Source organism: Fusarium falciforme, chromosome 7 (genome assembly GCF_026873545.1).
Source record: "Fusarium falciforme chromosome 7, complete sequence".
Taxonomy (NCBI): domain Eukaryota; kingdom Fungi; phylum Ascomycota; class Sordariomycetes; order Hypocreales; family Nectriaceae; genus Fusarium; species Fusarium falciforme.
The window spans coordinates 2,330,725-2,356,681 of record NC_070550.1 but is presented as its reverse complement, the minus strand read 5'-3'; the positions used below and the strand labels follow the sequence as shown (position 1 = coordinate 2,356,681).

Sequence of the window (25,957 nt, the reverse complement as noted above, 5' to 3'; positions counted from 1 at the left end):
TGGTGACTTCAGAGGTAGCCTTCATATCACGTCACTTGATAACCCCGTACGATAAATATCTCCTGGACTGTGGTAAGATGCCACTTGGCGTGGTTCCCATAAATAGAGTGAGTGGTTGATCAAGGCCACTGTGAAATATTACTGGTTCGCGAGGAGACTCACCGTCTTTTTGGTCTGACTGATGGTCGTTCTTGGCACTCAATGGTCGTTCTTGGCACTCAGTGGTCGTTCTTGGCACTCAGTGGTCGTTCTTGGCACTCGATGGTTGTGCTTGGCATTTAATTTGGTCCATGAAGTCACCAGGTTCTCACCGAAATATCTTGCGGGGCATTTCTTCGTTCCTGCACGCTATTCGTGGAGTGACTGGGAGGCCCAGGATATCCTAGCGGTCAACAGTATTAGCGCTTGATATACTCTTGGCGCTGGATAAACGGCAATTGTTCACGCCACTGATAGTAACTGTTTCAAAGTTGAAATTATAGCAGTTTATGACGCGCAGCGCCTCTCCCGATCTCTTGGATAAGTCGCACGACTTTTTCCGGGGCCCGGCCCAAAAGTACAGCAAGCCTGTGTTCCATCAATCCGCACCAAGGTTGTACCAAGGAAAATGGCAGCCTTTCAAGCCCGGCCTGTGACCTGAGGTAAATTCAACAACACAATAACACAACGGCACAACGGCACGTCCTTTCAATCCTCTCTCAATTCCTTGCGCCCGCACCTACGCCCCCGTTCTCGTCACGAATCGACGCCCATCCTCTGCGCTGCTGGGCTTCCCACAGACGGGTCGATGGCTGCTCCCAGATACGATGGAGCCTACACCCACCAGACCCAGGCTGTATTGCCTCCTGATCTCATCTTTCTGACGACTCAAGATTCCTGAAGCTTTGCAGCTGGTTTGCTCTCATCTGGTCGCGTTCCTCTTTCTCTCAATCAACACATCCACCACCTGCCACAACGAATTGCCTTCTCTCTCGACGCTCTTAGCGTACCGCGGCTCCTCCTTCACGTCGACCTCAGCACCTGTTAGCCATGTCCCCGGAACTTCTTTCGCATACATCCCGCCACAGCCATCTTCAGCTGGTAACTCTCGGTATGCCCGCCAAGTCGTGTCCCTTCCCTTATCGTCGGTCTCATCCTCGACGCCCCTCATCGATCGCCGAAACAACGGTTGGGGAATGAAGTCTTTCCTATGTCAGGACGCCGTTGCGATTAATCCTCCGCTTCGATGTCCCCGACTTGGGAGCGACAAGCCTGCTCTCGTCTGCCGAATGCGAACTCGAACTTATCCGACGACACGGTACCTTGGGGCTTGGATGATATTGAGGATAATGTCAAGGACACCCTGTCCTGGCTGCAACTTATCGCTGATTGCGGCTAGACTTTGACAATATTGGACCTGCGAATGTCGTCTTTTCTACCACCTTTGAGTGATCACGATAGTGTCGCTTGGTTCTCCCTGATCGATCATTCATTACTTGAGCTTCCAGTCTTGGCCTCACAACACACATACTACCCCAGCCACCACCTCCCGTCGCTTCATTCCCAATATCTATCCTCGCCAAAGAGCACAGCCCAGCGGTAAGTTGAGATCGTCAATACGAAACCTGCTTCAAAGTCAACAGTCTCCCATGATCGACCTGGCTCGACAATACCGTCATTGCTATCCCACAATGCCCCCCCGCAAACATTCACGGTACCTTCAACACTTCCAGTTTCATCGACTCCAAACCAGTACTGTTATTTAGAACTCATGGTCTTAATCATCCACCTATCTCGAGGTCAAACTCACCAATGTCAATATTCGGTTTGCGACCCAGCAAACCACCGGACCTCGCGCCTATGTCTCTGCGTGTTTAGCAGCACAGGTTATTTGCTTGAGACTGACCGGATACTTTCCGAACGGGTGAGTGTAGTGTCAAGCAACAAACCTCGAGACATTGATTCCCATTCTGCTGCATAATTGCCTCGATCCGGCCTCTTTCTTCCTCCATATGGATATCGCAGAAGAACCGAAAAGTCCGCTTAAGTCCTGCACCCGGCAATGCTTTCAATCTGTGAACTCAGCCCGTCTCCGTCCCAAGTCATCCCACATCGTCTTATGTTGAGTTCCAGGGCCGCCGTGTTGGCGTAGCTCTAGCTTTCATAAAATATATTTATTTTATTTTATTTAGGTTATATAATATCTTATATTATTTAGCCTATTGTATATAATTAAGCTTAATATCCTTAATATATTATTTTTTTAATTTTTTTATTACTAAGAGGTTTATAATATCTGCGAAGCCAATAGTTATAATTCCTTTATATTTCTATAATTTCGTATAAAATATATTAATATAAAAAATAAAAAGGATTAATAGTAAAGGGAAGTATTAAGGAATGCTTATTTTTATTAAAAATATTATTAATACCTCGCTCTTAAAGTATAAATATATTATCTTTTCTTAAATAAAACTACTTATTTATTAATGTAAGTAAGAAAGCCTTTATTACTTATTATATATAGTAATTTATAATATATTATTTTATTAAATATAGCTATAAAATCTAGCTAAATAAGGGTAATTATTTTGCTTTATACCTATACCTCTTTTACTATTTTACTAATTAATAAAATTATATATTCTATTATATTTTATAATTATTTTTTTTTTAATTTTTTTTTTATCTTTCTAAAAGTAATTAAAATATTTTCAGTATACTTATAATATAGTGTCTTATAGCTACCTTAATTATTTTTCTTAATATATTTTGAAGTAAAATTAATCTCTATACTTTTATAATCTCTATTTCTAAGTTTATTTTCCCTTATTTTTATAATATAGCTATTTTTATATCTTCAAGATATATTAAATAATAGCTCAACCTAAAGCTAAAAATTGTAATATATATTAATATCATGTAAGTAAAACGGAGAAGTCATGGTGCTCGTGTAGTAGAGTCCGATGCAAAGCAATTAATTTCTGCCATTGCTCATAGTTGAGCTTCGAGGTTGTGTTTGTCTCTGTGTTGGTCGATTGTACGTTATCGACTTCGATGCATTTGGTTTCAACCATAACCAACCCAGCGTATATGCCTTCTACTTCTGCAACCAGTTGATCTTGAGAAATGGGCCTTGTTTCGACCTGGGGTATCATGGTATGTGTGGATTCGTCGTCCCACGGTTGTGGTTGTGTGGGACCTAAGGAAGGAGATTCGTATCTCCCCGATGTTTTCTCGTTGTGTCGTCCTTGGTCGAAATCGTTTCGTGCCCGACTTTGATTATTCGGCAAAGTGGGAGTTTTCTGAGAGCCTACCCGTTTATCTGCAATGGAAGTAGAGGGCTTGTGGGTGGGAATTGGCCTTGACTCGAAATGATCGACATGGTGATGGCGACAGGAAAGACCAGAGCCGCATCCGTCACTGATGGCTGAAGCCCGAACACTAAGAGTGCCCATATCATCAGAGCTCTGAACATCAGCTGCATCAAGAACCTGGTCCAGCCAAATTCGTCAGTAACTGCAACAAGAAATCTTTCACATAGCTTACATCTGAACGAACTCTCGGTGAATCGTTAGAAGGGCTATGCCCGTTGCCTTCCACGCAAGCAGTGTCCTATGAACGTAAGAAAAGGCATCTGGGTCTTGGCGGGGAACAGCCTTACAAGCATGTGGCTATCGGAGACCATGACATGCGCTCTTCTTGGCTTCGGAAGAGCAGGCCCAGAATCGAGAGGTAAGCATTGAACGGGAACAGGGATTCCTTCATGCCCATTGTAAACCTTTGATCGGCCACAGCCAGGGGTGAAAAGAGCCACGACGATCTAGCAAATGCGAAAACGCTTCGAGTGCCACTGTAGAGTTGGAACAACACGTAGAAGGGTCGGGAATAGTTGCAGCAAACTCAGAAGCGATGACAACAAAAAGAGAAATTTTTGACGAGAGGGGGTCAAATGAAACGAGGGCTGAGTTGAAGGTAATGTTACAAAAGGAGGAGTGAGGGATGAGGAGGAGAAGGCGGGGGTAGGGGTGGTGTGGTGGTGGCAGTGATGGTGTTGGTGGTGGTGTGGGGGGAAGGGAAGAGGTGAGATGGACACGGAAGAAAGAAGATCGGGCGTCTTGTACAGTTACAAAACCGGATGTGAGGGTGTGAATAGGAAAACTTGGCTCTGCCTCAGGTCACGTCACAGCAAGGTGTGCCGACCTTTCAAATACCGAGAGGCGTCAGGCTCCAGCGAATGCGGCTCTGCTCAACAGTTGCCATCACCTCTGCCGCCCCCTTACGTCCCCTCTTCTCTCAAATGACCTCCGCTCACACATGCCACTGCTTCTTCTCCGAGAACTTCGTGAAAACCCCGCAAAGTCTTTGAAGCTCAAGATCACCACCTCCTTGCCGCGATCTCAGCTTCCATTTTCCAAAGGGTCGAGCTCTATGTCGAGAGTAGAGTAGGCCAAAGTCCAACATGTCTCACCTTGTTCATGGTCAGCTGGGGATCAAGAGAAGCCAACCGTGGCTGGCTCACATCAGAAACGAACGGTTCGGTGGGCGATAGAAGTCGGTCACCACCCTCGGCCTCCTCTACTCCAAACCAGTATCCTCACGACTTTGGCCTTGGGCTCGACCATTACAACTAACCTCCTACTAATACTCTTCCGAAAACCCTCTGTCAATGGAACCTGCTGGACAAAGTTTCCGGTACGTCTCTTTTCCCATGATGACTGACACTATGCTGATATCTTCCTTGACAGGCATGCGATTCCACATCCCTCCAGGCGCCGACGATACTGCCCTCGCTCCTACGCCCTACTTTCACCTGCGAGACCCTATTGACGATGCTGTGCTTCGTCATATTCATACATTGGACTTGTATCTCCGTCCTTTTCCAAACCGCTCCATGGTGGGAACGATACCTACCTACGGCTCTATATGCTGCCGTAATAGGCATGATACCTGCTATCTATGCAGTCGATGACTCAGCAATTCTCATGCTTCAAGTCCTCCCTACCATCTCGGATATTTGTGTCGTTGCTTGTTTTGGTTTGGACTGCCTTTTCCACTGAGGGCAAGGGGCAAGGGCCGACTTGAGCATGTCTTCGACAGTAAGACTCTGATAACATGGCATGTCGCGATACAGCGGCACTGGATAATGAATTATTACTGGTTCAGGAGAAAGATTCAGATCTGTTAGCTTTTCCTTTGGCTGCTCGCCTTTGCACTATGGTCACCCGCTTTCCGCATAGATACATCTCAATTCAATGGCACACTAACCTCCATTGTGGCAACTCATGCTCTCAACTGTTGATGAACAATTATCTGTGAAACTACCATTAATCACTACCTCTTCGCCCTCTACCCTTCTTATCTAATACATCATCCGCAAGGCCGCATTGCTATCCCAATCTTGACATTTTTCTATTTCGTAGCACCTCGTTGAAACTGAGCCTGGTGGCTTATGGTTCTAAAACACACTTCTAGCTTGGACTATTTGCCTGCGGTCCCTGCCGAGGATTCAACAGGCTTTTGTGATCCGAGTTTAATTACGCCCCTTGTTGAGCTGGTCCAAGAGTAGATCCTTCGCAAGGATTTTGATCCTTTGGCGTCGATCCGAAACAACAAATTCCACCCATGTATTCTAGTAATGGTCTGTTTGTTGGTTGTTGCCTAGCTTGCAATAAATATTAAGGACTTTTCAGCTACACGAGCCCTACTTGAAGGCTTGTCGCCCCTCATTTGTTAGCAGCAGCGAACATCCATTTCCTTCCTCTTTGCATTAGGTTTTATTCATTCAAGCTTCTGTGGAGAAAAACTCTGGAATTCTTAAACCGCAAAAATGAGGTTCATGCAATGCCCATCTATCCTTTCACTCACACTCGCCATTAGTCTCCTCACCTCGTCACTGGCCGTCGAAACCACGACTAGCGGCACCGGAGGATGTAAACCATCTACTTGGGAGCCCAGTACGCCTATAGGTACTTTTCGTCACCAGCGACCGATGGCCACACCCAGTGTGCCGCGCAAGAAGGAGCTCGAGGCGGGAGATATTAACTGTCGCGGCTGGGCCCAAACATATGAGCATGTTGATGAATCGACGTGCCAAAAACTGGCCGATGACTATCGCATAGATCTTGGTACCCTTTACGACCTAAATCCGATCCTGGAGGCAGACTGCAAGAGGATCAGGCCCTACACAGAATATTGTTACACAGGATGTAAGTCGAGAGCTTCCCCCCTCCGAGTTAACGAGTGATGCTGAATAAAGCCAGTTATTGAACCACTGAGGGCATATGATGGAAAGTGTGGTCCTTTGTACAATAATGCCACTTGCCTTGGCACTAGCAAAGCATGTTGCAACACTGAAACGTGGACATGTGGTAATCGAGAGTATGGTTCCCCTTACCTATCTCAAGGTGCATAGCTGACCGCACTCCAAGACGAGACTGCACCCCAAGTCTCTGCTACAGAGATGCCGGTAACTGCTTTCTCCGCGTCATCACCTCAACTGATGGGATATGCGGCCTTGTAAAAGACCGACATACTCTCCGAGTCTGTGGAGAGTGGGGAGATTGCTGCAATCTTCAAAACAAATGCGGATCAGGGCTTGACTTTTGTGGCAAAGGTGTCTGCCAGGCTGGCGAGTGTACTCACTCAGATTGGCCAATAGATGAGCGTCCTGAGCAGCTCCCTTGGGAATATGGGGAGGGAGATCCTTGATACATGCTGTTGAGTGCCCAGGAGAGGGAGTGTTATCTACAAATCGACATGTCAGCCCGAATGACCGTGAGTCCGGGGAATTTTGGAGTGGCTTGAATCAAGTGATAGCTTTCTATATATCATTACCTATTTCGATCATCATATCTAATCATGTCAGCTCGGACGGAACATGAATAAGCTTCAAGGCCAGCAGTAGGAAGCATGTAGCCACGCCGTGAAAGTTTGCTGTTGGTCTCGCGATATCCTGCACGCTGGCTTCAACAAACTTTGTCGAAAGCTAACTGCCGGGATTTTCCGGTATAAAGTAGACGTCGTTGGTAAACGAAAAATCATCACGTCTGCCTTTAACAAACCATCAACAACGTCGTCATCAAGGTGTGTGAATAGCTCAACGCCCGGATTTCACTCGCTGACTAGTAAAGATAGACAGAAGACTCCCGGCGCCGAATGCTCCTCACTGCCCATCAGACCACCATGAATTGTCTCTCGAAATGGGAGCTGCCACCTCGTGCTGTGCTCTAGTTCGGCCGGGCTCTCAAGGCAACGACAACGGGATCGATGAGCATACAGATGAAATCACTTCACCTGACTCAAGGCCTCACGACAACATCAGCGAGATAGAGAGGTTTTTGGGCGAAAGTACCTTGGAGAATAGACCCGGGATCGAGCCGCTGGTGACCCCTGACGCCTTGGCCTCGTCGGCTCTATACAACGCTGTGAGTAGTCACATCTACATCCCACCGGACGAAATATTCTTAGCGATCATCCACACCCTTATCCATGATGAAGACTCAGCCTCTTTCTTCTGCTTTCGACAATTTTCTCGCCGTTTTCGACGCCTGACAAATAATCGCCAGTTTAAAGAGGTGCCATTCTGCATGTATTCCAAATGCAACTCTTGTTACACCGAGTCGAATAGTCGCTGCAGGTATTGCAGGAGGAACAACGGCGAGGTAGATTTCCAGATCCACACCATCCCTCACTTCATAGGATATCCCACAGGGCTCAAGAATGACATAGTCAGCCGGCTCAGGAGAGATCTTCTATGCATGATGTGCCAAGATGGCGTCCAGGAGAGAAAAGTCGCTGGCCTCCCGATTCTCTGCAAGTTTGCTCTGCGGGACAGCCTCCACTGGCTAGATTGTTCCAGCTGTGGACTAGAACACCCACCAGTAGCGTTCTTTTCCTGTTTTGGAATCCTAATTCAGGCCCAGACCTTAACCCCGGCCGTCTTGATCCCCAGAGATACAGTGCCACCGAGGTACGAGCAGTTGCACAGCACTTTCGCGCCGATGCAGCCGGGTTCGTCGTTCCAGAGCAAAGATTGGGTCACATTCCAGAGGTAGAATATTTCACAAAGGGTTGTGACTGTTTGTTCTACGACGGACTCGATAAGCCCGACGAGGAAAATATTTGCCATAAAAGACTGTCGGCGAAGGGCTACGTACCGGGGCGTGGAAGATCCAATCGTACCTCAATGAGTGTGTCATCTTGCCGGTTGCATGCACCGCCAAATAAAATGGTCTGCCTTGTCTTCCACTATAAGTCTATGATCAATCTCCCTTTAGGGGACGCCCCAACTGACAAATGGCTTCATGCTCTGGACCCTAGATCCTATGAGTACAGCGACGTTGTTGGAGCACGGGAGACTTGCACAGATCCAACATGTCAGAATCATTATCGCGTAACAGCAGGTATCTCGAACCATCACAACCAAAGAGTCAGAAGGCCTCGCAAGGAGACTTGGCGAGGCCGGGCTATGTAGGCCCAGATGGTTTACAGGCAAATTGGCGAATGCGTCCTACTATGAGAGGCAGTGGAAGGAGCTGAAAGTTAATGTGTACGTTTCTTATTTTTTTTCTAATGAGGTCTCCGTCGTACATGTAGCAGCATTAAAACCTGATGCTATAAAACACCGTAATGTGTACGTTTCGATGAATTTACAAGCATTTGAATGCCCTGAATCTTAGCCCACACAAGCTACAGCGTGGGAGAAAAACCGGTAATCTCGGAACTTCGTACTCTTGATGGTCGCACTTGTCTTGCTAAGGTCTTTGTTGATGTGGTTGTTCTAGGTTCTAGGTTCGAGGAATCGATCGTGCCCTGGAAACTGGGCAAAGAAACTCAATAAACCCGCGTGTTGAAACCTATTCGGGACTGATATCATGCATCTAAACGAGCTTGAGATGGTGGTCATTTCGCGTGCAATCTTGGCAGCTGTCGTGTCAGCATCGCTAAGCCAGCGTAGGGACTGCTGGTGCTGAATAGCCCCTTCTTAGTCTGATCCGCGTAGACGGCATAGCCTGGGTAGGTAACCTTGCAAACAGCAAGGACCCATGTATCTCGTAGGGAGGCTAGGCGACGGCATCGGGGCGGGGTCGCGGATGGGGCCATGCCGGACGACGGTAGTGGCTGAGGCAGCGGCCGACGCGGAACCGTTAGGGTAGCAAGCGTGGTCAAAAATGGCGAGAGCTTCTTCTTGGCGTATGCTGTCACCCATGGAAGAATACTAAGGTGGCGCCAGATCTGAGAGACTACTCCGTACACATAGCGAACCTAAGATACGTGGTTGAGGTGGAAAGGGGCAATGCTGGCGACAGGGTAAGGGAGGCCACGCTCTTGAGAGCAGAGAATCAGTGAAGTGATGATCCATATGCCAACTTTGATGGCCTATACCTCAGAGTGTGGCAGTTCAAATCAATACTTGATCGAAAAAGACTGCTGAAGCCTGGCCTAGATATCAAGGAGCTTTAGGAGGGCCTTGTGGAACTGTCTCTGCACCGATGTCACCTAATGTTGATGCTGATGGGGGTTTATCAATATTGTAGCCATAGTGACATTCTAAAAATCCAAGCCAGTAATATATGCAAAATCCATTCCCGTAAGTTGTTAACAATCTCGCTCTCCTCTTCAATTTAACAAGGCTGTTAGTCATAGTGCAAAATATCATCATCACTTATCTAAAATTTCAAATTCCAATGCCATAATAGCATAGTTAAAAGAGAGAAGAAGTGAAAAAGTTCATATGCTGTGCCATCGTGTCATCTCCCTAGCGTGTCACGTCCGCTATGCTGACTTTGCTAGATAAAATCGGCAATCAATAAGGCCTAATAATTCCACTGACATCTTGAAAATGAAGACTCTGTTCTTTAAAGAAGAGTATTTTGAGTGATCGTTTTGTATTAAAGTTATAGCGTATCAAAGAGTTTCTAGTCTCGCAGTATCCCTCGTTGACTCGAGTTAGATGCGATCTCGGCCTCATCCGTCCTTACCGTGACTCCCTTTTTGCTAGGATCCACATACTCAGACACGATAACTTCTTGTGTTTGCATGATTCCGCCCATAGAAGAATCTCGGTCGTGGTTCATCGACTTCATGGCAAATGCCTGTGATCTTGTACCATCGTTGAATGTGTGCACTCCAGTTCCGTTCTTTCGGCTCGAATGGGTTGGTAAACCAGTCCCATGCGAGTTGGAGTAGGCGGAGCTCTGCTTCTTCTTGTTCCAGAGGCCATAGATGGTGGGCGCGTTGACGACTATCGTGGCTGTAAGGAGCTCGGTGCTGGCCCATGTCGTTCGGTTGACTTGGCTATCCTTATTGGTCGCATTGATCGGTAGGCGAATGACGGTGATGGCGACGATAAAGATGCCAAGAGTGAATAGGACATATAGTTTGAGTTTTCGCTTCCAGGACGTCTTGAGGGAAAAGAAGAGAGGGATCGGGACGGCGAGGAGCAATACATCGGTGACGATATTGAGGACGCCGACAACGATGAGTTGCAGCTGAGCCTTGGCACAAGAACCTGGTATCAAAAGTCAATCTCGCTGATCATATATCTGGGAAGGATCATCTGAGTTTACCAGGGTCAGGAACCACTTGCCAGTACAAGTGGAAGGGGTTGCATTCGCTGAAGGTAGTGACTTGGACGGCGACGTATGTGACAAAGAAGACAACAAGAAAAGATATCATGATGATCTTCTCATAACGTAGGTTCAAGAGAAGACGTCGGTAGACGTCAAGAAGGACGAGTTTCTGCAGCCAAAGGCTTGAAAAGGTGTTAAGGATAGGCCATGGTGAGAAAGAGGACATGGGACTGACAATGAATTGTAAAAGACGCGATTAGCGATGGCAAACTTGCTTCCGATCTCCCTCCTGTAGATCTCATCCTCTGTGAAGATCTTCGTCTTTCGGACCGCTGCTGGAACGTTATTAGTTCCCCACGTCAGCACGACGTGGATTAGAGCCAGTCTGACCATGCAACACAGACATGCCGCCATGGTCAGGTAATCGCCCATATTGAAGGGCTGTCTAGCAATCTTTCTCCATAGCAGTCTCACTCCCATCACCATGAGGGCGAGAATGCTAAAGAGCCAATGGATGAGCAGCGTAGGGTCATCCATTGTGGCACCACAGAAAAAAAAAAAAAAAGGTTGAAAGAGGGACGACGATCACTTGGCCATCACCCGCAGGGACGCGTTTCCGTCTTAAAGAAGATCCCAGCATCATCCCACCGTAAAATCGGGTCAAAGGACTGCTTTCCGCGCAGACTACTGCAAACATCAGGGTGCTTTTTCCTCTTGTTCGCCGTCGCAGACCTGCAGGTGGCGTGCGACCAGTTCGCCGGCGCCAAAGAACGACCCCAGCTCCCGTGGGTCCCCGATAATTAAGCCGTTGGTTTCTGAACCCTTGACAGGGATTATAGAGTTTCGGTTATGTCAGAATCCGAGCCATTGGGCGGGGATCGGGCTCAGGTCGGATAGGGGTTACCAAGCATGGAAGAACCCGTTCATGGCCCCGTATTTACCATTCGAGAAGGATGGGACCGTTATTCCACTCGGGTCTAGAGCTCGACACACTAGAGTGAATCGAGAGATACTTCCTTTGACTAGCAAGGAGATGGGTGACTACCAGAGGACCCAAGGCGGAAATAATGTCACCGAACAGTCCGTCGCCCCTGAATATTCTGGTGCGACCACCGGTCCTTCGGCCAGAGACAAATACAAGGCTCGCCCGTGTAGCTCAGCCAGTCACGACCCCTCTTCTCTCTAGGTTCTTCTGCGTGTCCATTGGGATCATCCTTCTTTCAGTCCTTTTGCGTCCCACTGCCACGTTCTCGGGTTCCAGATCGCGATCGCCTCGCCAGCCATGCGTTTCACCACTCTGTTTGCCCTTGCGGCTGCCGCAGTCAACCACTGTATCGCTACTCCTTCTGGCCAGCATGGCAGTGCCCAGGGCGAGGTCGCCGCCGTCCGATCCTACTTTTACGTAGGTGGAGGCTACGCCGATGATGGAGCGGGCGGGCAGATCTACCGTGATCAGATGTATGTCGAGAAGCTGATCCCGGCCGGTGGCGTCCGGCAACGAACGCCCATTGTCTTTATCCACGGCCAGGGCCAGACAGGCAGCGTGAGTTGACCATATGCACCCTCTGTGATAGGTCACAAGCTAACATGCAGCTAGAACTTCCTCAACAAGCCTGATGGTGGCCGCGGTTGGGCATCCCAGTTCATCAGCCAAGGATACGAGGTCTACATCATTGACCAGACCTTCCGTGGCCGATCAGCATGGATGCCCGCCGCCGGCGCTGCGAAGCCCTCGACCTACTCGGCCGAGATCATCGAGCAGCGCTTCACTGCGGGCAAGAACTTCAATCTCTGGCCCCAGGCCTCCAAGCACACCCAGTGGCCTGGGACTGGTATGAGGGGTGACCCCGTCTTTGACACTTTCTACGTGTCCAACGTTCAGTTCATCAACAATGCCACCTACCAGCAGTCGACGGTCCAGGATGCTGGCGCTGCTCTCCTCGACAAGATTGGCAGACCCGTCATCCTTGTCGGTCACAGCCAGGGTGGTATTATGCCCATTCTTATCGCGGATGCCCGCCCCAGACTCACCAAGGGTCTCGTTCTTCTCGAGCCCACTGGCCCTCCCTTCAGGGACGCCGTCTTCAGCACCAAGGCTGCCCGCCCCTACGGTCTGACTGACATTCCCCTCACCTACAGCCCCTCTGTCTCTGACCCTGCCACCGACCTGGTTCAAGAGATCCAGACCAGCCGAGGTGACGACTTTGTTGAGTGTGTTCTTCAGGCCAGCAAGCCTGCGCCTCGTCGTCTGGTCAACCTGCAGAGCAAGCCCATCCTCATCCTCACTGCCGAGTCGTCCTATCACATGCCCTACGACTACTGCACTGCCGACTTCCTTCGCCAGGCTGGCTGCTCCAAGACTCAGCACCTCGAGCTTGGAGAGGCCGGCATCCGCGGCAACGGACACATGATGTTTATGGAGAAGAACAGCGACGTGATTCAGGCCGTCTTGGAGCGCTGGATCCGGTCCACCTAATGACATACCGGACGGAGGCTTAGACAGAACTAGAGTAACTTAATTTTATCCTTAATGTCTAAAATTCTTTAAACCGCGCACTTTTTCGCGTTGCGCTAGTCGACAAGTACCGTCTCCCCGACCCATGTTCACCCGTTACTATCTCCGGCCAAGCCTCGCGTATGTCGGCACATGGCGGAACCAAGCCCGCGATGCCAAGATGCGTACCCCTGATGCTTGCGTTAAATGTCTCGTGACTGTCTGCTTTTCCTTTTCAAGTTGACCAGTGACCACCTGCCCAGAAGTGACAGGCTCATGGGTTATACCTTGCCCTTACTCAGCAGGGTCCGGTATTACAATACCAAGGCAAGGGTTTGATCAGATCATGCTCGGACCCAAGGCCTTGGGGCTTTCTAGAATGCCGGGAAGTTTGCCGATATGGAAGAAAATCCCCAACCTTGGAATCCTTCGCCGGCGGCCTCCTGGTCTTTTCCCCACTGATTCTTAACTTGAACATGGCTCTCCAGGGATGCTTGTAAATAGAAACCTGTGGTTGGGAAATCAACAACTTTTGACTTACTAGTGCACTGTTGCCCTCTGGTGCAAGACTAGCGGTTCGCTAACCCCCGATAATCCGTACGGCATTCAATAATAGGCTCCGTAGGAGTCGACCATAGTCTTGAATGCCAGGCCGGTTTTGCATCATTTGACGCTAGCCTCCGATCTTTAACCCTAGTCCTTGCTTCAGTGTGCCGTGCCCATGTGGTCGTCATACCCGCCTAATATGACTGGTCGTCAGGAGATGGAGTCTAAGATGTCGGGCCGTTGACGGGATGAAATTTTACCAAGCTACGGGGCGTTCAAAATGCTTATCGTATTTGAGCCTTCTTCCATAAAATATCACCGAGTCCACGAAACTTCATCGCTCTGGAGCGCGCCTAGCGCCGAGCCCGGAGCAGAAACAGTGTCAGTAACCAAGGGCCGCGGTCAGCTTTGAGATGCCGAAGTGAAGCATAGTAGTAGTAGTAGACTTTGGGTTATAATAACGTTGCTTCGCTACCAGAATCCTGAGATGTCACTAATGGGTTTAAGATGTTTTCATCATTATCTGTTTATGATGCTGTGCGACACATTGAGCTGGCGACTAGCTTCGAGAGATCACATTTTGCTCTGGACTCCAATGTTCATTGACCGGATCTTAGGTAATTATAATCAGTGAAATATCTCGAAAGGCTTACCCCTATCAATGTTATTTCTCTATCTTACTACAGACACTGTATATTGATGGAGCTGTCCCAACAGCCATTTCAGTATCTGTGTTTTTGGTTGTGGTCGCTAATGGTGTCTTTTGGAACCGTCACCAAGTTTACACAATGTAGGAACACCTATTTGAGACGCTTTGAGCATTGAGAACAAGTCTTCACAGTTCACGAGAGAGCAATAAAGAAACTGCTTTTCAACGGTTCGATTAAGGCCTCTGGGTAGATGGCATATTTGGACACCATCTAGGGTAGCTGACGCCGTTTCGTGGCGGAGGGTGCACATGACTCAGTGGCATGACTAAGCATCAAACCAGTTTCGCGACTCGCTTGCCCCTCGACGTGTTATAAACTCTCCCTTTCATGTTATGGTCAATCAGACTCGTCGAAACAAGCGTCTTCATAATAAAGTCGGATAACAGTTGCATGAATCTTGTTAAAGAGGCATCTCTGACTGTTTCCCTCTTGTCCAAGCACCGAGACCGCTTGCTACATGCCCCAGTCGATACAAGCCTTCCGGGCGCGTTAAGTGCTTGGCTGACGGCCTGACGCGCGTGGTGAACGTCCTCTTCAAACAGCCAAAATTGACGGATCCTTTGCCATGGGAGAGAACATTGTAAAGCCCATGCGTACGAGTAAGAAAAAAGTCCGCACAGGATGCATCACGTGCAAGTAGGTAGTTCCAGATCTTGTGTGGTGACCCCCTGGTCGCTAACTGCATGGTCAGAATCATGAGAATCAAGTGTGATGAGTCCAAGCCTGCATGTCTCCGGTAAGATTCTCAGCCAAAAAAATACGATACCTGAAGCTAATTTCGCTCAGGTGTACGCGTACTGGCAGAAAATGCGACGGATATGCATCACCTCCAGCTCCTGCTCCGGGCCCAGTAGGACCAGCTAAGCCTGGGAAGCTCGCATCCAAAGAGGGCAGGGCACAGGAGTTCTTCTACCGAAAGACTGTTCCGGAGCTTTCTGGATTCTTTGGTCGATCCTTCTGGAACACTGTCCTACAGTTTAGCCTGACGGAGCCAGCAATTAGACATGCCACCGTCGCCTTGGCAACCCTTCACGAGGAGCACAGTTCCCCTACGACGGCCACCGAACAGCCGAGGGACAACATCAAGTTCGCGATTCAATCATACAATAGATCCATTGGCACTGTACTGAAACGAGCTTCTGATCCGACCTCGATGCCTTTGATAGCTATGGCCAGCATCGCCTTCACCTGCTTTGAATGTCTTTTGGGCGACCCCAAGGAAGCCGCCGCTCACGTCGCCAGCGGTATTGGCCTGCTCAAGATGTGGCGAGAAAAGTCTGGCCAACCAGCCAGTTCCTGGGGCCAGAATTACCGGAGCTTTGAGCTCTCCTTTGTGGAAACCCATCTGGCCCCTGTCCTATGCACACTCAGTCTTTGTGTCGCAGAGTTTGGCTCCCCCGTCGACTTGTATCTCAACCCAGTCGACTTCAATAACTGTCCCATATTTGGGGAGCCGTTCCAAGAACTGTCAGAATCGCGGGTCGGCCTTATCGACATCATTACAGCAGCCGTAAGACTCGGACAGGAGGACGCTCCGGCCCTCGAGGTTAGCGTCAAGGCAGCAGGCCTCAGCACCGCGCTTGAATGCTGGAAAATGAGATTCGATGATCTTGTCCAACGAAAAGGGCCCTTGTGGAGTGACCAAGACCAAGGCGCCGCTGATCTTGTACGCGTTATGTGGCAGAGCACAGCTGTTGGTCTCTCAGTCGGCCTTGCATCCGACGAGACGGCATGGGATTCCCATAAAACAGCATATGAGGAAATCATCCGACTTGTCGAGGCGCTAATAGCGCGGCATAAAGATGATCAAGCATCGGCCACCTTTCATTTTGAGATGGGTATCATCTCGCCGCTTCATCTGGTGGCGTGGAAATGCAGGTGGCCCCATCTCCGCCGAAAGGGGTTGGATTTGCTTCTTGCTAGTTCCAGGCGAGAATGCTTATATGATGCATTTCTTTATCATGCCGTATTTTCGCGAATCATGGCAATAGAAGAGGGTCACTTGGAAAGCCCATCCAGGGAGATGTTGACTCTGGCCGACCTACCGCCCGAACAAGCCCGGATTCATCACTTCTTCTGCGAGCCTGCGCTGCCAGCCACTGAAAACGTCTACTCTTTGACGGTATTCTCAAAACCGAACTGGCCTGATACGACATGGTGTTCCAGAACCGAGTATATTGATGCACCTGGCGGAGCCCGACCCAGCTCGCTGTCACCCACTTCGCCCGTGTCCAGGCTTCCCGTTGTGAATTTGTTTAGGACAGGGCCTATCTCCAAAGAAGCCCTGCAAAAGAGGGAATCACAGGTAGTTGTTTAGTTCCAACAGTGCCAAGTGATGCCTGTAGCATCTTTGGACTTGGTGGCGGGATTTGGGGCTGGAGTGGAAGTGGAAAACAGTGCCAGGTGCCGAGGGAGGCTAAACACCCTGGATCACTGCCCCCTTTCAATCTCGATCTGGCCTTCACATCATCTTCACATCAGGTACATGTTCAAAATCCTTTCATCGAGAAGAATTGCTGGAAAAGGCCTTGTTCCTCCCCTTTCGTCCAGGTCCCTTTTGTGAGGGAGGGAGACCAGACCCATAAAGTGGAGCATTGGGACTTACCGCGATTGGTCAGTTCGCAAAAATCGAGATCGTATACGTTGGTTCCACTCCAAGGCTCATACCAACAGGATCAGCGAGATCAACAAAGGTGTTGGATATAAATGGCCAAAGATTCTTCTTCCAGAGTTTGGCATCGGACATTCCATTCTGATTCACTCGTTCGTGGTATTCTGGCATTCTTTCTCCTTGACTGTCCTCCCCTCCAACTCTTCGCCGGCCCTTCAACCGCGATGAACGACGATAACATGGCGACCATGGGAAGCGAACCCAAAACCGAGCAATCAGGCCAACTTTCCGACTCCAAAGACAAATCGAGTTCCTCTTTCACGGACCAGACCGTCCAGGAGACCGGGAACTTGGATGGATGGAAACTAGCTTTGGTCATCACCGGACTTTGCCTTGCCGTCTTTTGCATGGCACTTGTACGCCCTCAGCAATCACTCTTTGAGAGGAGAGATGACTCAAATCTATCCAGGACAACACCATCATTGCAACCGCAATCCCTCGCATCACCGACGAGTTTCGCGCCTTGGATGATCTAGGCTGGTAGGCTGACATGACCCCTTCCTCGTCACGACTGCCAGCTTGCTGACCTATTCCCGCGTCCAATAGGTACGGCTCGGCTTATCTCCTCACAACCTGCAGCTTCCAGTTGTTCTTCGGAAAGCTCTACTCGTTCTACTCGGTCAAATGGGTCTTCCTCACCGCCATCGCTTTCTTCGAACTCGGTTCCTTGGTCTGTGGCGCCGCGCCAACCTCGGCAGCGCTCATCATCGGTCGAGCGATCGCGGGCATCGGCTCCGCTGGAATATTCTCTGGAGCTATCCTCATCATCGTCCTCAGTGTTCCCATGAGGAAGAGGCCTATCTACGTGGGCCTACTCGCTGGCATGTACGGCCTTGCTAGCGTTGCTGGTCCGCTCATGGGTGGTGCCTTTACCGACAGACTCTCCTGGAGATGGTGCTTCTATATCAACCTCCCTATCGGGGTGGTCACTGTGCTGTTTGTGGTACTGTTCTTGAAGCCCCCTCAAGGCCCTTTAGGATCAGCCAAGGAGAAGGTTTCCTGGAAGCAACAGATTGGCCATTTCGACCTCCCAGGTACAGCCTGTTTCTTGCCAGCCATCATCTCGCTGCTCCTGGCGTTGCAATGGGGAGGCTCCAGATACCCTTGGTCTAATGGCCGCATCATTGGATTGTTCGTTGTCTTTGGCGTTCTCATCATACTCTTCGTCGTTATCCAATTCTGGAAACAGGACAAAGCTACTGTGCCTCCGAGAATCTTGGCGGATAGAACAGTCTGGAGCTGCGCCGCATTTGCTGTTTGCTTTGGTGCTTCGTTCTTCCTCCTTATCTACTATGTGAGTCCCCAATGCTTTCCATCACTGTCTAGCATCCTAACAATCTTCCAGATCCCGATTTGGTTCCAAGCCGTCAAAGATGCCAGTGCCGTCAGGTCAGGGATCATGAACTTGCCCATGATCCTTGGATTAGTCGTCATGTCAGTCATAACAGGAGGGGCAGTCAGTGCCATTGGTTACTATACTCCCTTGATCCACGCATCGTCTATCCTAATGAGTATTGGCGCTGGGCTGTTGACCACGTTTCGCGTAAACACCCAATCACCTGCATGGATAGGTTACCAGGCCCTTTACGGCATTGGAGCCGGTCTCGGCATGCAACTCCCTCTTGTCGCAGTGCAGACGGCTCTGCCAGAACAAGATATCCCCGTTGGCACTGCCACTTTGATGTTCTCCCAGACCCTTGGAGGCAGCATATTCGTGCAAGTCGCTCAGAACGTCTTTACGAACCAACTCAGCAAGGAGATCCAGGGTGCAGGTGTTGACGCCGGGATCGTGCTTGGTGCTGGAGCAACTGAGCTGCGGGACAGTGTACCCGCGGTTCACTTGCCAGAGGTCCTGGTTGCGTATAGCAAGGCTCTAACCAACACCTGGTACGTTTCTGTTGCAATGGCTGTCCTCTCACTGATTCCCGCTTTGTTTGTCCCGTGGAAATCGGTCAAGGACAAGAAGATGGAGGCAGCCATGGCGTAAACTGCGCACTAGTCTTCCGATCTTCTTGTTCAAGCGGATGGTGGCTGGGTTGCAAGGCTTGGTGCGTCGAAACCCCTGGAGTCAAAGAGACGGGGCAGCAGTCAGACCTTCGATGGGGGTTGAATATGGTTGTAGATCCCATGTGCCATGTTGGCGGTGGGTGACTTTCTTTCGTGTAGACACAGGGGCAAAGACAGAAGAGATGCAAAGAGTGGCTTGCCCTGCATCATCCCCCCTTCTTGGCTTACTCTTGTATAATAAGACAAACAGATATTGGAACGTGTGCTCAATAGTTAACTACCTACTCCCTCTGAGTATGGATATCCGGGTACCGCATTGACCGAAATCACCTTCGTGGCTCACCCTTCTTGGACTCAGATCGGGTTCTGGTCTTGTTGCTACAGCATGGCTATTTACTCCTCAAAGCGAGCCTCTAAAGCTGAGCCAACCACTGTGAGGTTATGTTTGATGTTCATGAGATCCTCCATCTTATCCTTTGTCTCCCAAAGTAGCTGAATCTCCCGGTATGCCTTGAAGTCGCGGACAACTGCTGTTTTCCAAAAGGAAGTCTCATCTGCCATGCTGCTCTCCGTGACGTTCTTAGTGACATGGTGGGCGATGTAGATAACATGATCGAGCTGCTGAGTCGCACTCCCTAATAGCTGCCCAAGCTCTTCCATGCCCTTTAAATGTGCATGAAACCTAGAGAGAGTCTTCGGATTAATCTCCTTGACTGCTGTGCTGGAGCCGATGATGAGTGCTTCAAACAAGACGTCCCGGAATGCACCGTTGACACGACCAATGGCGTCGCTTGCGTTGGCACAGAGGTAGTGCAGGTTGACACCTTCATATTCAGCCCCCCCTCTTTCTAGTCTTTCTTCGTAGCGCCCGTATTCGATCGGGCCCATCTCCAGGCCCTTGTCTCGAGTCCACATGGCACGAACCCCCTTTGCCGGCAAGCATGTATGCCGCATCAATTCTCGGGCGCCCCCTAGCATATTGGGCGGCAGTTGAATGAACTTTGAGTCTTGTGGTAGAGAGGGTTGATGGGAGTGCATGCCCTGAAAGTGTTGATAGACAGGGAGCACATCTGGCGCGGTGAATACGGGTTCAGTGCCATTATTACTGGCTATGAAAGGCTTGCTATTATACCGCTGTTCACAACTCATGGTCCAAGTTTGGTGACAACCTCAAGATAGTCCCGCTTTTCGAAGAGCTCTTCCTTCCGACAACATTGCCAAGATCGGCCTTTTCCTGATCAGGATTGGATAAAAGACCGGAACCGAACTAACTTGAAGCCACACGCTCAGGCCTCTAGGACGAGTTAAGAAACAACATGCTCTCTCTTTCACCTCTCATGCCTCCATCTTGGCCCCCATCTCCCAGCCATGTCCATATGCAGTGTGACGGGTTTAGCGCTGTTTCCGATGAAATGCATGAATGCACTAGGGCTTTAAACAGAACAAGATCTTCGGTATACGAATATTTCCTCATGGAATATGGTAGATAGTTTCGCCAAGTGAGTGAGATTGTGACGTTAACACTCTTGTCACTACCGCAAGATCCGCGTTTAACCCCCATCAGCTCCAGCTCCAGCGACCTTTGACCCGAACATTAAAATTTCATGAGTATTTTGTTGTATCCATCTTAATTAAACAAGCCATGGGTGCGTTAAGACTCATCACATTGCCAGAGAAGACGTGGCCGGAGGAGGGGATTGCTGACAGTCTTTCAAGATGTTGAATTACGACAGCATTATTCAGACGAGTTCCTGAGAGGAATGCTCAAATCAAAAGCCGTGATGCATGAGGAACTTGAGAAACAAGTACGGAGCTATGCTCCTGCATCCTGGACACAAGACGGGCTGTCAGAAGGCATCTCGTCGAGGACACTCCCACTCAGAGAGTCCCCGGCTACGGCGCGCAAGACTCTCGACAAACATGATGTTCAGATATTTCACAATCAACAAAAAGTAATACCGATTTCAATCGTGCCCAGCCCATGCGACAGAGCCGTTTGAACCACAGCCTGCATCTTCTTTACAAGAGGGGGAGACCGAGAAGCGCTACCGTTACAAACCCCTTGCAAAGGATGAGATAAGGTTGCTGGAGATTCAACCCGGTTCATATGGCCCCATAACTGTCTCTATAAGCCACGCATCTTTCCGGAATCCCCCGAAATACCGTGCCCTGTCTTATGTATGGGGCGATGCAACACGACAACGGCCTGTGAGATGCAACAACAACCAGCAGGTCTGGGTCACTGAGAACTGCTATTCAGCTTTGCAGAGACTTCGCCATTCTGACAAGAATGTTACTTTCTGGATTGATGCCATCTGCATTAACCAGAGGGACACGCCTGAACGAAACAGTCAAGTACGAATCATGGCCACAATCTACCGGAAGGCGCAGGGAATTACCATCTATCTTGGAGAAGAGGATCAAGGAAGCGACCTTGCCATGGAAGCCCTGGAAAAGGCAACTTTCTTGCCAACCTGCGCCATAAGAGCCAAATGTACCGATCCTGCGAAATCTCAAGACCCCGACGTGGTGGCCTTGAGAAACCTGTTTGCGCGACCGTGGTTTAAACGGGTCTGGGTTCTTCAAGAAGTCAGGAATGGCAAATTCCCAGTCATCATCTGCGGGCCAAAGACACTTCCCTGGAGAGTTTTCGACAATCTCACCAGGTTTGGTTTTCCTCGCACCTTTGGACTGATTCCAGTCCCTCTTGACATTAGAACCGTCTCAAGAGCCGAGGAGAAGTTCGATGCCGAAGGCCTGTTCAGGCGATTATGTAAAGCACGGGTATGCCTCGCCACTGATCCAAGAGACAAGGTATTTGCTCTTCTGCCCTTGTTCTCAAAGGTGGATGGAGATGGCGTCAAGGGCTTTCTGCCTGACTACTCGCGGTCAACAAAGGACACGTTTGTCAGTCTCGCTAAATATCTTCTTCGGTCTAGTGAGGTCGGGTTCAGTCTACTCTATGCCACTGAATCGCACTCGAGTCTGGAGGGACTACCATCTTGGGTTCCGGACTGGAGCTCCATCCCTCGAACACAATACATCTATAGCCCTGAGCATCTGACAGCGGCCATGAGGACAGTCTATAATACTCACACCTTGGTAAAGTTTCTGCCTGGTAATGTGCTATCTTTCGCGGCCACCAATTGGGGCATAGTCGACCAAATAGCAAGCACATGCAACACAGAAGATCCACGATGGTCCAGGACGGTGTTTGAAGAATGGCGTAACTTGGCATTGTCTCATGTCAAGGCCACAAAATCGATATACACCTTCACAAGGCAAGAGGAGTTCTACTTGTTCCTAGGCCATGAACTTCCCGAGATTTTCTTCGGATCTTTGCGAGCGCCCCCTTCATGGATAAAATACGCATGGGCCGGCCTGTTCTCAGATTTTGAGGCAGCGTGCGAGAACCCTTACGATCGACCCGATTACCACCAAGCGGCAGAAGCTCTCAAATTTCATCTTCGCCTGAAAGAGACGTGCCATGGCCAAAAGCTTGTCGTGGTGAGCGGAGAGAGCCACAAGTTTTTCACATATGCCATCACGGATGCTGAAGTACATGTCGGCGATAAGGTGGTCCAGGTTGCAAATCGGCCCAAACCCTTTCAAGCCTTTGGTATCATAATTCGGAAGCGCCCCGATTCTTCGGATCAATACACGCTTGTTGGGAAGTGCCGCCTCCAGTCAGTCGTTCGTTATGGCGCGTTGGAAGACCCGACGTGGTTCTTGATATCTTGAGACCCTTGTTGGTAGCTATTGATCATCTGGCTGTGACAATAGGTACCCCCATTAAATACTAATGAGAGGTCTATATTCTATCTCATAATTACTTAAAATATGAGAAAGATCATCTAAGGCAGGTCAAAGGTTTTGAAAAGTGTCTTCTAATTGCCGATACAATCTTTACACTAGGGCAGATATTTGGGCAAGATGTACCTCTAATTGTTGGGACTCCAAGCACCGAACCACCGCACGGCCTGCCAAAAGGCTTCTTCCTTGGCAAACTTTTGCTCTGGATCAGAAACGTTGGCGCGGACGCCAAACCCATGCTGCGTTCCCGAGTACAAGTTGACCTGGAATGGCTGTGGAGTCTTGCCAAGCAGGGCCTCAATCTCGGATCGCTGGGTTGCGTTGAGCAAGCTATCGAACTCTGCATTTATAGTCAGCATCAAACCTCTCTCCTTTCAACCGATGAATTACTTACCGGCTGTTGCGAGGCTCGCGGGACCGTGAATGGCCAGAACTTCATCGTTCTGGAGGAGAGTAGGGTGAGCTGCGAATCCCACGTTGGCGCCTCTGCCCCCGGCTAGGAAGCGGAATGCATATCTCCCCCCGTAGCAGTACCCAGTAACAGCGATGTTGTCAATCTTGAGCTTTTTATGAATGAACCCGATGGTCTTTTCGATGATAGGGTCAGTATTCTGGGGGTTGTGCCTGCTCAAGTACTCTTCCGCATTAAACGGGACGTTTGGGTCTGCTGGGTCACCGTTAAGAATATCGGGTGCGATGGTGAGATATCCCGCACGAGCAAAGCTGTCGACGAGCCTGAACATGTTAGTTTAGGTTAAGCTTCATATGGACAGAGAGAAACATGCAGTTTGTTCTCCAACAACGGGAGCCCATAGACATCGCTCAGGTACAGCACAGCCGTGCCACCCTTGGACGGCACCTTGGGCTTGCTGATGTACAGAGTGACTGGTGTGCGTTAATACAAGATGGCAGGGTTGGTGACGTAATTGAAGCTCACCTCCGTCATATTCGATCTCGGTTCCGGTTGGTTTTCCAGTAGATTTAAAGATATTCCCGGACCATTGGGCGGCTGCAATGGCAGCGAAGCCGTATAGGCCGACGAGTACTCGGGTGAAATGCATGGCGACTTTGCCTCTCAAGACTTGAGTTGAGTGATGGCCATATCTATTTATCGTGCCCAAGCCTCTTATCCCGCGATGACCGGACTTAGGCAATTGGTAGAATCTCCACCTCATTGCAACGGCATGCTTATAAATTCATTATTCATTACTGTCTAGTGCATCATGTCGTGCTGGTGGTTATGGCGATCAATGCTGAATCAAGGCTTTCTCCGAAGCAGGGGTATCTTGTCAAACCAATAAGCTTAATTCGCGTAACCAGGTTGGACCTCCCGTAGACCCGAGGAAGCCGTGAATCCGGCGTTATGCGGTATTGAGTTTGTTGAGATGCTATGTCATATGTTGACAGCCGTCTGAGGAAATGTTAGTGGAGGAACAATGATGTTGTGGTGGAACGCCATTATAGAGCACGCGCGTCATGGATTGTTAGACGTGATGAGCCATTGAAGAAGCTATGCGTGGTGCGTCACTGTACCCTCGCTCTTAACGTTGACCAACATAAATGGCAGCCATTTCTCGATTCCGGCTCTAGGCTGTGCGTTAAAAGCGTCTTTCATTCGAAGCCTTTGGTGCAGACAAGACACATTTATATTATGAGGACCCTTGGACATGTCGAGGGTCGTTATCCTTACTCGCCAAGTTGAGCCCCGCTCATGCTAAACTAGATAGCATCATAATAGCCCCAAGAACAATAAACGTCGAGAACTCCGGGCTGTTGAATGGGGCAGAGTTTGTCTCGGTGGGTTCTGGCTCTTGAGTAGGGGAGGCTGTTGCTAGAAAAGCCGACGTAGCTGAGCGTGCAGCCTGGCTTGAGATGCTGCTGGCAAGAGCCTTATCGACTGTGAATGCGCAAGGAGTGCCCTCAGCCGTGTTATTACCCATATCCAGCACGCGTGAGCAAATGTCTGTCGTGTTGCGCAGAAGCACAACAGATCCCAATACAGGACACTCAGGAACATCAAGGACGTTAGGCCTCTTCCCGGTTCCTTTCCCTCCAGGTGATTTTATAGCTTCCCGTTCTGTCTCGATAGAAAACATGATACCACCAAAGACATATGATCCCTTGTAGTCACACTCATTCCTGAAATCCCATTCGAGGTGCCATTGCAACCTGAACCGATCGTCTTGATCCTTTTGGTGGATCCATTCCGTGACGTTGGTGTTGGCAACGAAGACGACAGTGTCGTTATCATCAGGTGAATTGTTGGTCTTGAAATCGCCCTCATCCCAAGTGATGCCGCCCGGGATCCGCCCGTAGCTGTAGGGCATAATATGCCAGGAAAGGGAAAAGTCGCCAGCCGCCCGCAAAGCCGTGTAGTTCTGTACGGCTAGCGAGATAGGAAAGACCCCGGCCGCCCTGTAGGTCTCATTTCGAGGGAAGATGACGTCGATTTCGAAGGGCGCCGTGGCACTGTCCGAGTTCCATGCAGCACTAGGACAAAGAGGAGTTAGGGCGAGAAGGCCGACAGCAAACGCCGTCGTCAAAGGTTGGAGATGAGGCATTTTTGGCTTTGGTTTAGGAGAATGAAACGGTCAGCAGACCAATTTGTACTCCAAATCAGGGCATATAAGCCAAGATATCCCCTTACAGGGGTATGAGAACAGCCTGAACTCCAGAATCCTCAGCCCGACCTTGACTTTCTTAGTTGAAGAAAAGGAAAAGAATTTTAGTTTCCTCGAGATGCTTAAACAAATTCTATAGTATAGATACTAAGACGAAACTCAAGTCACTTACTTATGCCATGTAGGTGCTCTCGTAGGCCGTGGCCGGTAAACTTGATGGGTTTGTCACGAGAGGCGCAGTCAACATGACAGCCGAATTCGCTTAGCAATTAACCGCGAAAAGCGCCCAGCAATAGTAAGCACTGGTGTAGGCACGAGTTTTCATGAGAACAAGGAGCAATAGCTGCTATCTTCTGGCGCAAGTATCCCATCGAGGGCCGGGCTTCAACTAGGCACAGCAAAGAACACATAGAGCAATAGCTGCAACAATAGAAGTTGAGTACAACACCCTCCAGCAAACAGCCTGAGTCAGCTTCCTTTTATCTTGGACCGCCATTTCCCTCACCTTGTCCACGATTAATAGGCCAAACAGAGCTTTCCAA

At 49.5% G+C, this 25,957-nt stretch overlaps 8 protein-coding genes across 8 annotated transcripts; 5 read left to right on the top strand and 3 right to left on the bottom strand.

Annotated features, from left to right (window-relative positions):
* Positions 1–5,809: 5,809 nt before the first annotated feature.
* On the top strand, positions 5,810–6,502 carry NCS54_00935700 (LysM domain-containing protein; the record flags this gene model as incomplete). The annotated part of the gene is made up of 2 exons (XM_053154708.1): positions 5,810–6,188; positions 6,411–6,502. The coding sequence occupies 2 exons, from the start codon at positions 5,810–5,812 to the stop codon at positions 6,500–6,502; spliced, it is 471 nt and encodes a 156-aa protein (XP_053010683.1).
* Positions 6,503–9,899: 3,397 nt separating this feature from the next.
* On the bottom strand, positions 9,900–11,090 carry NCS54_00935600 (Hypothetical protein; the record flags this gene model as incomplete). The annotated part of the gene is made up of 4 exons (XM_053154707.1): positions 9,900–10,492; positions 10,551–10,735; positions 10,789–10,888; positions 10,958–11,090. The coding sequence occupies 4 exons, from the start codon at positions 11,088–11,090 to the stop codon at positions 9,900–9,902; spliced, it is 1,011 nt and encodes a 336-aa protein (XP_053010682.1).
* A 745-nt stretch (positions 11,091–11,835) lies between these two features.
* Positions 11,836–13,029, top strand: NCS54_00935500 (AB hydrolase-1 domain-containing protein; the record flags this gene model as incomplete). The annotated part of the gene is made up of 2 exons (XM_053154706.1): positions 11,836–12,096; positions 12,151–13,029. 2 exons carry the CDS (start codon positions 11,836–11,838, stop codon positions 13,027–13,029), a joined length of 1,140 nt encoding a protein of 379 aa, XP_053010681.1.
* A 1,839-nt stretch (positions 13,030–14,868) lies between these two features.
* On the top strand, positions 14,869–16,090 carry NCS54_00935400 (Zn(2)-C6 fungal-type domain-containing protein; the record flags this gene model as incomplete). The annotated part of the gene is made up of 4 exons (XM_053154705.1): positions 14,869–14,939; positions 14,995–15,039; positions 15,090–15,996; positions 16,055–16,090. The coding sequence occupies 4 exons, from the start codon at positions 14,869–14,871 to the stop codon at positions 16,088–16,090; spliced, it is 1,059 nt and encodes a 352-aa protein (XP_053010680.1).
* A 919-nt stretch (positions 16,091–17,009) lies between these two features.
* On the top strand, positions 17,010–18,961 carry NCS54_00935300 (MFS domain-containing protein; the record flags this gene model as incomplete). Its single annotated transcript, XM_053154704.1, has 4 exons — positions 17,010–17,330; positions 17,384–17,454; positions 17,521–18,268; positions 18,320–18,961. 4 exons carry the CDS (start codon positions 17,010–17,012, stop codon positions 18,959–18,961), a joined length of 1,782 nt encoding a protein of 593 aa, XP_053010679.1.
* A 2,384-nt stretch (positions 18,962–21,345) lies between these two features.
* NCS54_00935200 (HET domain-containing protein) lies at positions 21,346–22,722 on the top strand (the record flags this gene model as incomplete). The annotated part of the gene is made up of 1 exon (XM_053154703.1): positions 21,346–22,722. One exon carries the CDS (start codon positions 21,346–21,348, stop codon positions 22,720–22,722), a length of 1,377 nt encoding a protein of 458 aa, XP_053010678.1.
* A 200-nt stretch (positions 22,723–22,922) lies between these two features.
* On the bottom strand, positions 22,923–23,855 carry NCS54_00935100 (DLH domain-containing protein; the record flags this gene model as incomplete). Its single annotated transcript, XM_053154702.1, has 4 exons — positions 22,923–23,134; positions 23,189–23,529; positions 23,580–23,679; positions 23,732–23,855. 4 exons carry the CDS (start codon positions 23,853–23,855, stop codon positions 22,923–22,925), a joined length of 777 nt encoding a protein of 258 aa, XP_053010677.1.
* Positions 23,856–24,503: 648 nt separating this feature from the next.
* On the bottom strand, positions 24,504–25,355 carry NCS54_00935000 (Hypothetical protein; the record flags this gene model as incomplete). The annotated part of the gene is made up of 1 exon (XM_053154701.1): positions 24,504–25,355. One exon carries the CDS (start codon positions 25,353–25,355, stop codon positions 24,504–24,506), a length of 852 nt encoding a protein of 283 aa, XP_053010676.1.
* Positions 25,356–25,957: the final 602 nt, after the last annotated feature.